The sequence below is a fragment of the Lepisosteus oculatus genome, chromosome 10, assembly GCF_040954835.1.
Source record: "Lepisosteus oculatus isolate fLepOcu1 chromosome 10, fLepOcu1.hap2, whole genome shotgun sequence".
In the NCBI taxonomy this organism is placed as follows: domain Eukaryota; kingdom Metazoa; phylum Chordata; class Actinopteri; order Semionotiformes; family Lepisosteidae; genus Lepisosteus; species Lepisosteus oculatus.
Genome location: NC_090705.1, coordinates 7,801,006 through 7,813,131, shown reverse-complemented (window position 1 = coordinate 7,813,131; position 12,126 = coordinate 7,801,006). Strand labels below are relative to the sequence as shown.

The 12,126-nt window shown below is 40.3% G+C and overlaps 1 protein-coding gene across 1 annotated transcript; it reads right to left on the bottom strand.

Annotated features, from left to right (window-relative positions):
• Positions 1-1,356: 1,356 nt before the first annotated feature.
• fbxo32 (F-box protein 32) lies at positions 1,357-10,983 on the bottom strand. The gene is made up of 9 exons (XM_006635986.3): positions 10,772-10,983; positions 9,382-9,494; positions 9,224-9,273; positions 9,040-9,132; positions 6,495-6,588; positions 4,867-5,051; positions 4,364-4,546; positions 3,913-4,056; positions 1,357-3,312 (listed from the first exon to the last, which is right to left on the bottom strand). Exons 1-9 carry the CDS (start codon positions 10,882-10,884, stop codon positions 3,223-3,225), a joined length of 1,065 nt encoding a protein of 354 aa, XP_006636049.1. The 5' UTR covers positions 10,885-10,983; the 3' UTR covers positions 1,357-3,222.
• Between the last annotated feature and the right edge of the window lie 1,143 nt (positions 10,984-12,126).

Sequence of the window (12,126 nt, the reverse complement as noted above, 5' to 3'; positions counted from 1 at the left end):
GTTTATTCCATGCTGAAAAGAAAAGAGACGACCTTTCGGCTGTGGAGCCTTCTTCAGGTGTCCAGTAATTTATTGCTGCAGTGATTTGAATGTTGCTGCGTACTGGCTTCATGATGCCTGCATAACTGCTACATAAGATGTTATAATCGCATGCATAATGCTTTATAGGGCCATATACAAATGGCATACTGTAACATGTGTGTAAGTCATGACATTTGTTTTACTGTCATTTGTAGTGCTTGCTTGGTATGACGCAATACTAAAACTAATGTCGTGACTTTTCTATGGGTCCTCTGGTTTCTTCGCAAAACCCAAAACCATTGGTGGCGTTTGTTAACTTGCATCTCTAATTGATTTCTCGTGTGCGTGTGTATCCTGCCTAGCTAGGCTGTGTGACCACTAGGTGGGGTCCAAGCTCACTTTCACCCTCTAGGAATGAAGCAGTTACAGAAAACGGATGGGCTACTGATTTGATGCTTCAGTGTTTGTTTTTCTGGGTTTGTTTCCAGGCTAGTTTTTACATACATAAGGCAGAAGGTAGCTAAAGTGAGCAATATCACGACAAATGTAATAATACCGTTGCTTACAGAAATGTAGTCATTTCCTTCCCCCCTCCCACTCTTAAGTACAAGTACTAGATATTTTTTGATGATGTCCTTAAATATCACATCTTTATTTAGTAACCATTCTGTGGTATGTTTGTGAAATTCAATTTTGCGATGCATTTTGTTGTGTATTATTTTATTGGATTGTGATGTGTATAAAAGAGATCCAGCAGCATTTTTTTAGCCTTGTTTATGTATGGAATTACGGCTATTTCTTTGAAGTCTGTTTCTAAACCCTTTAGACTAAGCCCCTGTGCACAGGCATGAATAGTAACCACTCGCTCTTCAAGACAAATCTACAGATTGAGAAGTGTGGTAAAAATCCAGGAAAGGTTAAAAGCTGATCCTTGACAATTAACTCCATGAGCTGCTCATAATTGCCAATAAGATCTTAAAACCCGTTTACCACCCGATTGTGCTTTCCCTTTAGCTTTCATACAAGCATTTCAGAGGATGTCTGCATCAATATACTATACTGTGGATTTATAAGTATGCATATTTTGTTCTGAGTGAATGTCTTCTAAGCAAAGAGAACTCCCAAGCCTAGCGCATGCAATCTATTAATCAATCATCACCCAGCTTGGACAAAAAAAGGTACATGTGCAATTTGTCCGAAGAGGAGTATTGGTTTCCCACCCGGACTTGATCAATCTGAACCAGATCACCCGTATTCATTCTGATCTACTGTATGAGCAGAAATGGTGCACTGCAGCTTTTGACAAATGCATATGAAAGAAGCAGAATTCTAGGATGCAGCAGTGTTTCAGTAATTTATTTAGTAAGGAAAACACTTTGCCACCTCACAGCAAAAGTGTGGTGGTCTAGCATCACACATACATGTACAGTGGTCATTCATCCAGCAGGAGCCAGTGAAACAAGACACAATGTAGGTGAGAATCATTGCTGGCACTGAAAAGCCTTCTTTTCAACAGGGAAAAACCTCCCAAAGTGTACTGTTCAGCTCTGAGAAACAAAAAATGCTTTAAAAAAAATATTTAATTGCGTCATGCAGCAGTGCGTTGAAAAAAAAAAACATTTTAAAATTACAGATATTGGCACACCCGTGGCAAATCGATGAGCAGTGTCCCTGATCAGGTTTTGAAAATCTGCTGCTTGAACTGTGTTTTAATCATCTTTAAATCGCTCTCAAGTCATAAGGACTATATAAAACATCTGAAGCTGGGTGAAGAAAAACAAAAAATGAATGCTGAAAAATTAAACATTAAAGACTATTTAGAATTTTCACATTTCTGCATTTTTTTTAATACCATCTTTGATTTAACTCTAGTTGCAGCACTCCTGAAAATGCTACTGCTTCTCATGAATCAAGTTTTGTTTCACAATGAAGTCTCAAAATTAAATCTTAATATTACATAGCCAATTTTCAATAGACTATATACTGTATATTGAAATTTCTTAATAAATAAATTTGAGTAGTTTTCCCCACTAATGCTTTCTTCTTTTAGTGTCCATCTTAACCCATCACTAGACCTTGCTATAAAAATGCTTTTAAATGACTGCGGTTTCTGTTCTGTTTCAATTAGTAAACAATTCAGAAGCACCTAAAACAAAGACAAAACCCAGCATTTTCAGTCAATACCTACACTGCAGCTTTTCTTAGAGGTGTAAAATATTTTAATGATGTAGTTTCTATTCAATACAATATTGCAATCAAAAATGCAGCACACAAATACAAATCTATATCCTTAGGGGATATAATCAAGTCCTTAGGGGGAACAGGAAAAAACATAAGCAAATATCAAATGTATAAAAAAGTGAAAAAATCATTTACATAAAAATATAGCTTTATATATACACGCTCAGAAACAAATCCTTATGTACTCCAATACAAATCTGCGCATTTCAAGCTTTTCCTTCGTCTTTATTGCACAGTTCAAAGAAAAGTGCAAAATGTGCCAGACTGACCCCAGCTAGCGTTTCTGACAACACATTAGTGAAGATCAGAGGGAGCTTTCATTTGGTCAGAACTTAGATTATTTCCAAACCTTACAGCTCTGTTGAGAACAGTTTAGTGAACCTGCCATGTCAGTGGACCATATTTAAATTACACAGCCAAAAAACTGGAGATACAAGTTTTCCCAATATTAAGCTATATAATCTTGTTTTACTAGCTACATTTCCTCTTGCTGTAAAATAGCTTCAGATATTGGTAGGAATTCCCACTTGAAGATATTTTTACTGAAAAAAAAAATCCAACTACTCTAAAGCTAAAGCTAAACTGGCTTGATAGTTATAAAAGTTACAAAAAAAAAAACACCTGCAATTCTTGCATCAAGAAAGCAAAACAGCACGTTGTGAATTGTGTATAGTGTTGTGCTTTCATACGAGGAGTGCAATGTAAATGGATAAGCAGGTTATTACAACCAGCTCACTGAAGAATCCTTTGTAGCTGTCCAGCCTTTTATATGTCCAAATTCCTCTTACAAAATAGCTCAGCGACTCACTTTGTCACACATTCTCCGCACATTCTTCTTGACACTTTCGGAGTCCAAAACCAGTCACTATACGGCTAGTCCCATCTCAAGACATCCAGAAGACCGGACTGCGTATGAACATATGTACAATTCAGTGTTTAAAGCTCAGCAGACAAGAGTCCTCAGTATTTGAAAAGATTGATAAAACCCTGTGGAGAGACAGGAATGCAGCAGCTTTCCGTGTTGTAGGCTATGCAGGGGTGGTTTGTGTCCTGAAAACAGAAGAAAGGAACAAGGTCACGGATCAAGCCATGGCAATGAACAACGTTCTGCAACATAACCAGCCTCAGGTTTCACTCTATCCAAGTAAAGAGGATCAGAGACATGAGAGAGACTGTGCACATTGGGAAAACACTGAAGTAATTACCAAAAATATAAATTTGAAAACTATAAAGTCAGTGAATCATATTCCGAAACAGTTAAGACTCATCTCCATCCAGTTTGGCAAAGCCGAGGTATGTTTAAAACACTATGTGGGAGGACTGTTCCCTTAAAACTCCAGCATTTCCAGGACACTATAATATAGCTTCAGCATCAGACCAGGATGATACTAGAATACATTACTCTGAAAAGAAATTCAAATTTTCATATTTATCACAAAAAAGATTCTTCAACAATAACAGATTATAGGCTTTAAATTACTATATATGTACACAGTATACACACACACACGAGTGAATTTAGGATTTCACCGGTCTGACGTCAGAACATTTGTCTGCCAAAGCGATTAGCAGAAGAGAACGTCCTGGTTACTCAGACCCTGCCGACAAGAGTATGCAGTGGCATGACACCAGTCTGGTACTGTCTTTTACCTTCCAGAAGAGGATGTGGCAGTGTGTGCAGAACTGCAGGGTGTCGCTGTACTGCTCCTTGCGGGGGTAGCACCTCGACAGCTTGAAATACATCTTCTTCCAGTCTAGGTGGCCCTTATCAGACATTATCAAACGTTTTCGGATCTAGAGGCGAGAAGAAGAAAAAAAGAAAAACTTCATCGGACTGCAACATTGCACGCAGAAGAAAGCAAGGATCATTCTTGAGATCATATCTTATTAGTTAAGATATTTGACTTATCTAGAAAACTAGAGAATCGGAGAGGGGAGATATTGTTCACATTACTACACAAGATGTGTTCCTAAATAGCCTTTAAAGATCGTCTGATGGCTTTATCCCAGCCAGTGCATGTATTTTTCCCCCACCCCAAGATAAAACCGCCGTTTCCAGAAATGTGTAGTTAGAGTTTCAACGCGCGCGTCACAAGCTCACCTGGCGGTCGGAAAAGTGGTAGTGGCACAGCTTCTTCCACAGCAGCCGGTCCTCGCTCAGTACATTCAGCTCCGGACACACCTGGCCCAGGCTCACCAAGTCTCTGCCGTCAGAGAGCCGCTGCATGATGTTCAGTTGCAGGCACGTGGGGAGGTCCGTCAGAGTCATGCCGTTCAAAGATGGCTGCCGAGACGGAAAGGTTTCATGTTCAGTGGTGGCGTTTAAGGTTTGGTTGAGAAAACAGCAGTGTTATCCAGCCGTTTTGTAAAATAAACTAAAAAAAAATGGTCTGACGTTAAAGCAGGCTAAGAAAAACATTATCCCATACATTTTTTTTCTGTGGTCCTGACTGGATCTGTTAAATTATTTAGTAAATCCATCCCAAAGAAAAAAAGTTGTCACTCCTCCACATAAGTCCAGAAAACATGAAGATGCAGTCAGTACGATTATCTTCTATTTATTCAAGCGTGTGCTGTATTATCTAGTCTAGCCATTGCTCTCACCCTGGTAATCTGTATGTTGTTGAGCTGCTGCTGCCAGTGAAGGATGTTTTCCATGCGATGGACCCAGATGTTGATGTTTCCCACAAGCACCGACTTGCCCATGTCCTGCACCAGGCTACACAGGGACATGTACAGCGTCTGCAGCAAGTCCTTGATAGATCGGATGTTCTGCTGATCTTCCAGCACTGTAGCAGAAATCATTCCAGTCAGCACTGTTGTGCAATTTTTTTTACAAGCAAAGTTTTTGCAGAATCCAGTTAGCATCACATGCTTTAGAAAAGCTTTTTCCTAGAACAGAAAATCTCCGTACACTCCATTTCACACAGAGGTCGCTCTTTCACATATACATGTTCATCTTCTGAGCCCTCTTTGCTCGCATCTTTTCTAGCATCCCTCCCTCTTCCCCATCTTCACCCTTGCAGCTGCCTCCCTGGTTTATTCCTCACAAATCATTAACGCCAAACACTACAGTAATAATTGTGCTATCCCTTGACATTCGTCATCTTGTTATCTTAGGTAGAATTGGACCCAACTACTGAATTATACAAACTCATGAGACCAAAACAAATTGATATGAGCCAACTGTGCTATACTGTAAATACAAAGGGATGCTGGAAAAATTCAAATGCTGGGCTGTTTAAATAAAGACATTTCAAGTAAATTGGTGAGAGTGCAATAACCAGGCACAAGGAGTAGATTCATGACAACACTGAAAGTTCTGAGACCAGTCCAGCGGCTGAGAACATTTACAAAACGCAGCTCATCTCCTGCGCTGGCCCAGTGTGCGAGGCAGAAGTGGCGCCTGCTTGTCAGGTATTTGAAACAGTGCCAGATGGGGAACCAGTGAAGGAAGCTAAGAGCAACACTGGAACACACTGATGTTGACTTGTTTTTTTCCTGTCAGAATCTTCCACATCTCAGCTTTTGAGGTTCACACTATGTCAAAGAGATAACATTAATCAAGTACTTCTTGGCAGCCTATGCTTTGCCAGAGTATTCCTGTGTGCATCTAGCGAAAACCCACCATCAAGTACTTGGCTTTGTAACTTTTGATTAGTAAGTACACTGAAGTTTTGACAATTCTGGCCTAAGCGTCTTTTAGTATTTGAAGAAAAAACAAACACATCCCACACTGCAGCCAAGTCGGGAATTTGCAAGTCATTGTTATTATACTTAAACTGCATTTACGCGAGCATGGAATCAGTAGCACTAACGGAGAAAAAAAATACTTTAAAGAAGCTACCGAGTCATTTTAAACCTTTAGGTTTGGTAGAAATGTTTACACTTGCTGTTCACATGATGGAACTAAATGTGCGAAGTGTCTTGCGCATTTTGGCAGAATAACCCTGCTCTACAGTCCTGGTCTACAAGTAGGATAAAAACCATTTCCAAACAACCTTATTCTTTGTTTAGTTAAGGGAACATTTAGTTTACACTACAATTGAGACCCATGTTTGCTCACGAATGACAGTCATTCTTTCCACTGAAGACAATTATAAAATTCCTTGGAGCTGAAAGTGGCCCAGCAATGTTTTGCCAGTCTCTTAACGGGCCTGCTTCTTAATGTTAAGTCATCCAACGGCTTTATCTGCCAAGCCCCGAGAGACCAGAGCCAGCTCAGCTCTCACCTTTCTGCACGACTTTCTCCAGAATGTTCATGTAGTTCTTCTGAGCAACTCCGCTCAGTGACGTCAGCTGGGATTTCGCAATCAACTCCAGCAGCTAGAGAATGAGACATAAATATAATCCTGTCAGCTTTCCAGACGCTCTGTTCTCCCATCAGTTAAGTCTTGCTGTGCTGCCCTGCAAAAATAAGGTTTTATTTTCAAAGCTAAAACCGAGTCTGGACAGCTTCTGAAGCATAAACTGTTTAAACTAGGTTACCATAGAAAAACCAAGAGGTGCATATTTTCAATATTTACGTGGAGATAGCAATATGGTATTTATTCTTTCCACATAAGTTTTTTATTTTCTGCCACTGCTTATATTTGTAGATCAAATCGAGCATTCTTGATACTCAAATGTAAGCCACTATGTAGTAATTAATTTCTTTTAAGTCATTTCCAACCAAACTTTTAATTGGCTTAAGCATTCAAGGGTAACATAAAATAAAGGATTTTATGTAGATCCAAAACTTTCAAAAGCACATATTAAAAAAAAAAACTACTGCTTTAATCATTTATTATAAGAGGTTGCTTCTGATTTGCATAAATCCCACCTAATGTATTATCGCCAGAGATCCATAATGATTTCTTAAACCTTATTTTCTACATAATACAATTTCAAAAGAGAATCTTAAAAACCAGAGGCTGGTTTAGAAGAAACACTCATTTGCACTCTTTGATGCTCAACTTTGATGCTCTGATTGCCTATTAACTCATATGTTCAAATGAGATCTCTCTTAAAAAGAAACCAGTATATGAGCTTAACCCTGAACATATAATGGTTCTAGGAAATGCAGGAAATGCTGAAGAAGCAAGCTTGTGGCAGAACCTATGCCGAACACAGAACCCATTAAGAATGAGGCTAGTGCTTTAAGGCACAGCGACCGAATGTGCATAGAAGCCAGTGTCAGGTGATAAGGAATAGCTCCCAGGAGGTCACTTTGTGTTAGCACAGCGGTCTGAGTCAGGCATGACTGGCATGTAACTGTTGAGCCCCTGACTCTTCATCCTGCACAGTGACATCATGGAGAAACTGTGCTTCTGCCACTTGGCTTGTCGCTCAGTGCTGCTCTGGACATGTGATTATTATCAGCACCCCTGTAAAATAGCCCCTGAGAGTCAAATTAAGTGCCTTCATTCTTTTTCTGCAAGGAGTCTAACAGGAGCAGCTGCTTTCTGCTCTCTCAGTCTCTTTACCTTTTATTTATTTAGTAATTTTTTTCAATTTCCCCCAACATATTACTTTCTCACAAATACATTTAGAGACTAAGTTATTAGGTCTCAGAAAGTACTCTATTCAGTAGAAGGCAATACACAGGATATCTTCTTCAATCAATAGTTCACTTTCCAGGCCTTGAACTTGATAAATGCACTGACATTTCATGTTTTCAAACTGAGTCACGATGCGCATGTCAACACAAGTGGGAGAATCTCTCCTTAACACGTCCAGGCCAGTTCTCTGGCAGGTGTTTTTTTTTTCTTTTTTCATAATAACCAGTGCTTGGAATAAGCAATTTCATTTAGCTGCATTGTGAGCAAACAGGGCACTTTTAAATGAACATACAACACTTCGTTAATCCAAAGTTGTTTCTTTAGATGCATCTCGATTTAAAAAAAAATAAATCACTTGTTACCGATACCCCACAGCCTAACTGCACTGAGAAATCATATACTTCCTCCATCGGCATTCAAAACGCCCTGGCACGGCAGACTGAATTAATGAAATCAGAAGACTGGATTGGAATGCCTCTGCTACTCACAGAGGCTGTGAATCATTTGACTTGCTGGTTCAGTTTCACAAACACCATTCTCAGCTCCCAGCCCAGCAGTTAATGCAGGTGCAGACTGCTAACGGGCTAGAATAACTACCTCTTGTTGATCCTCTGTCTGCCGCAATGACCTTTCTATACTTCAGAAAGAAAGGCCCACTTAAAAATAGACCCACGCTATTTGTTTTAGAAAGCAGTATAGTTTGTTTTTTTTTTTGCAAGAAGGAAAGTTCTCGATTCTTCTCTGATTAAGCAGTGTGGAATTCTGCTGTGGGCTGGAGATTGGGAGACAACTGCTCAGCTTGCACAGAAGGACAGTGCAGGTCAGTATGAGAAGAGCAGTGCTAAACATCGTCACCTGGAAGATCTTCACCTCATCTAGTCATGTCCTGTAGGTTTACAGTCACGTGCCCCATTCCACAGACAGTCACATAATTATAGTACAGATAAGTATAGGCTCTCCAGACTAGCCCTCAAAGAGTCTACACACCACTGAAAAGAGACCCTCTGGTTTGGCTCTCTTACTTAAAGACTGGTGATAAGACCCCTCCATGACACACAGAGAGAGAGAGAAAATGTTTTTGTCTTCTGTGACTTGAGCTGAAACTGAAACTGCATGTTCCAAGATCCAAGCAGCCTCAGACTGTTCTAGACTAGGAGATCCCCATGAAATCAGATTGCCTGACTAGCTAAATTCGCAAAATACAGGGCATTAGCTGGTGTCTTGGACCTGAACTTACCCTCACCACATAATTAAATCGTCTGGAATCCATGATTGCGCTGGAAAAGTCCAGCCGGTTGAAGGCTTCTCCCAGAGTACAGTAGCCATGGCGCTGGGAACAGACATAAAAAAAAAAAATCAATCAATCTCAACCTTATTAAAAGATGTAAACTGTATAATACCTCAGTGCATTGAGACTTTACCTCTTTTGTACTTCCTTTATGAACATGTATCCATTTATCCCGATAGAAATCTGTCGGGGAAATGAAAATTCCATTAAAGACATCCTTGTCTGACAGAATTCCATATGCACAGTTCTCGTTTTAGAGCTCAAAGAATGTTACAACACCACCACACTTACAAGGAATCTTGGTGTTGTTGTTCAGGAGGTCTTTCTTCCTCTTCTTTGCGGCCACGTCACAATTCATAGCAAGGAAGAGGTTTTCTTTGTAAAATTCCTCGTCTTTGCAGTAACTGGAAGAAACCATGCAGAAAATGAAATTGTTCACCAATTTAGCTTACGCTGAGTTCCATGCAGGTAGCCTAAAGGCACACCTGCATTTAAAAGGACAGTAATTCATTCAGTGGCTAAATGCTATATTCAGTTTTGATTCACTTCCATGTGATCTTAGGGGTCATACGGGCTTTCTGTTACAGATGGCACAGGTCAGATGATGCGCTTTGCTTGCTGAAAGGAAAGGCTGAAACATTTATCCATCAGCTGATGACAGACCATTCAAAAAAGGCCGAACTGAAATCAATACTGGGATTAGAACCAGGCGAGAATGTCTCACATCCAGTCACTTATTTTTCCCCAAGGAAAACATTTGCTTTTACTCTGGTCATGCGAAATGCAATACACTCCAAGCATGACTTGCAATTCGAAAGGCAGCTCATCCGACACAGAGGTTGCATACAGTAAGAGGCTGGACTCTTCATTGCAGTTTGTATGAAAACAGAGGTGTAAAAGTATGGCAAGGACTGTCATATCATTCTTGACAGCATCCACTTTCCTAACAAAGTCCTGTTCCCATCGCTAATCCATGAAGTCTTTTATTTCTGGATACACTTGTTTTGAAACATACTGTATACCCAACAGATGTCTATTAATCCCATCTGCTACACTATTTATAGGACGGTGATTAATGTTTTGCGAAACACTGCCTAAACGTACAATACACAAGAGCTCTGCGATTTACAGCGTTATTGTCACTTGAAGCCAAACTCCAAGGAAAGGAAAACAGGAACAGCTGAGGACTGCTTAACATCACTCAAACGCTGCTCGTTTCTATTGCTTTTAGGACCTAGGTTGAAACACAATATTCATACCACCAATCAAAACAGTTCACTTAAACCGTTTTCTTCAGCTTGGAAGTGTCGCTTTGGCAGAACTGATACAAGGCGCAAGGCTGCCGTCAATGATGGATGTTAAAACACAGCACGGTGGTAGAACAGCCTGATGCATCCTAACATCTTCCGTTATTAAATCCATCACTTTGATATTAGTCATGTTGTCACTCCGACGTTCAAATAAGACGAACCGGGACATTCTAGTAGGAGTTTTTTTGGCAAGGAAGTCTATAAACCCCTGTGTTTATCCAGCCCCCGATGTTTTCTCATAAGTTAGAGCAGCCAGAGTATTGCATTTTGATTACGACTCTTTTGTGCTATGCAAGACTTTCAGTCAGATGCGTTACCCTTAGCCTCTCTCGAGATTCAGGGGGTCCATTAAAAAAAAACAATTCACTAACCTCTCCAATTCAGCAACATTGTTATTTGTCTCGTCTGAGGTTTTCTTCCAGCCGTCGTCAGTTTTAACCCAGCTCTGCCCAGGCGATCTCCAATCCTGTCCTAAGAAAGGCATAGTCGAAATAGCCCCGAAATGAAAACAACAATAACAAAAAAAAAAAACAGTCCAAGATTTAGAATTCAAATACTTTTTTTTTCCCTCTTCTGCTTTTTTTTTTTCTTTTCTCCCTTTCCTGCTGTCTGTGTTGTGATTATCCCGGAGCGCTGCAAGCGCAGTTGTATTTATATCAGCCCTCGAAGTTACCGGAAATGTTTGCGCGGCCGCCCCCTCTGGACAGACTTTCGCAGCACGTGGCTTTGTTTATCATCTTGTTCTTGGTTGCAAAACTTCACGGGCAGCGCTATCGCTTTACGGTCAAAGTGTACAGCGTTCACCTGCCTTTGAACATCAACCTCTGGTGTTTCCAAACGAATCAGGCAGTCGTGAAAATTGAATTACTGTTGTGGCAAGCTAATGCGTATCTTTGACTACCACTAGCACCACACTGACCTTTTTGTAAGTATCTGGTGGTTTTTTGTGTGTGCTTGTTTCGGTAGTTCTTGGGATCCCTCTCCACTTCATCCCAACAAGAAGTTAAAAATAAGTTTGGCTCTTTCTCGGGGTTATGCCCAAATGTTTTCCATCACCCCGTTACCGCGTCGACATGTTATTGCTGAAGGGTTGTTTTCATTTTGTTTCGTGGAGGCGAGGTACAGACGGCTCTCAAGATACCGAATATATTATTGTGTTGTGGAAGCCAAGAGTAAAAGCAGAAATGTTTTCTGCTGATGACTTTAGAAAACTGAAATCTGTAAACGCACGATGAACAAGGACAAAACTTCAGAAAAACAACACTGGTGCCAGTCCGGCACTGAGAAAGAAGGCAGTAGGATATCTCCAGTATACTAATTCTGTTGACTTTGCTATTGTATTTCACTCACCACCTTTGACCCACAGAACATAACGCGATAAACTGTAAGACTATGTACAAATCTACTTCTCATAACTGAAAAGCATTAGGAAAAAAAAACATTACTGCCACAAAATGGCCACAGAATTCTTCATAAAATCTGTGACATCAACGGATGAGCGAAGGACATTGTTTTCATGGCCTTCAACACTGCTGTAACGGAACACCATGGGGTATGGCCTGACTGCTCTGTCTGGTTGTGGGCCCACAGAGTAATGGTGTGGCCATCCTAGCTTTCTGGGAAAGGATGAAGAAAGGTGTGTGTGCTCTGAAGTGTCAGCCCAAGGTAATCTTACATTTCACCTTGTCCAACGACAGGAAATTCTGAGCACTAAATCAACAGCATT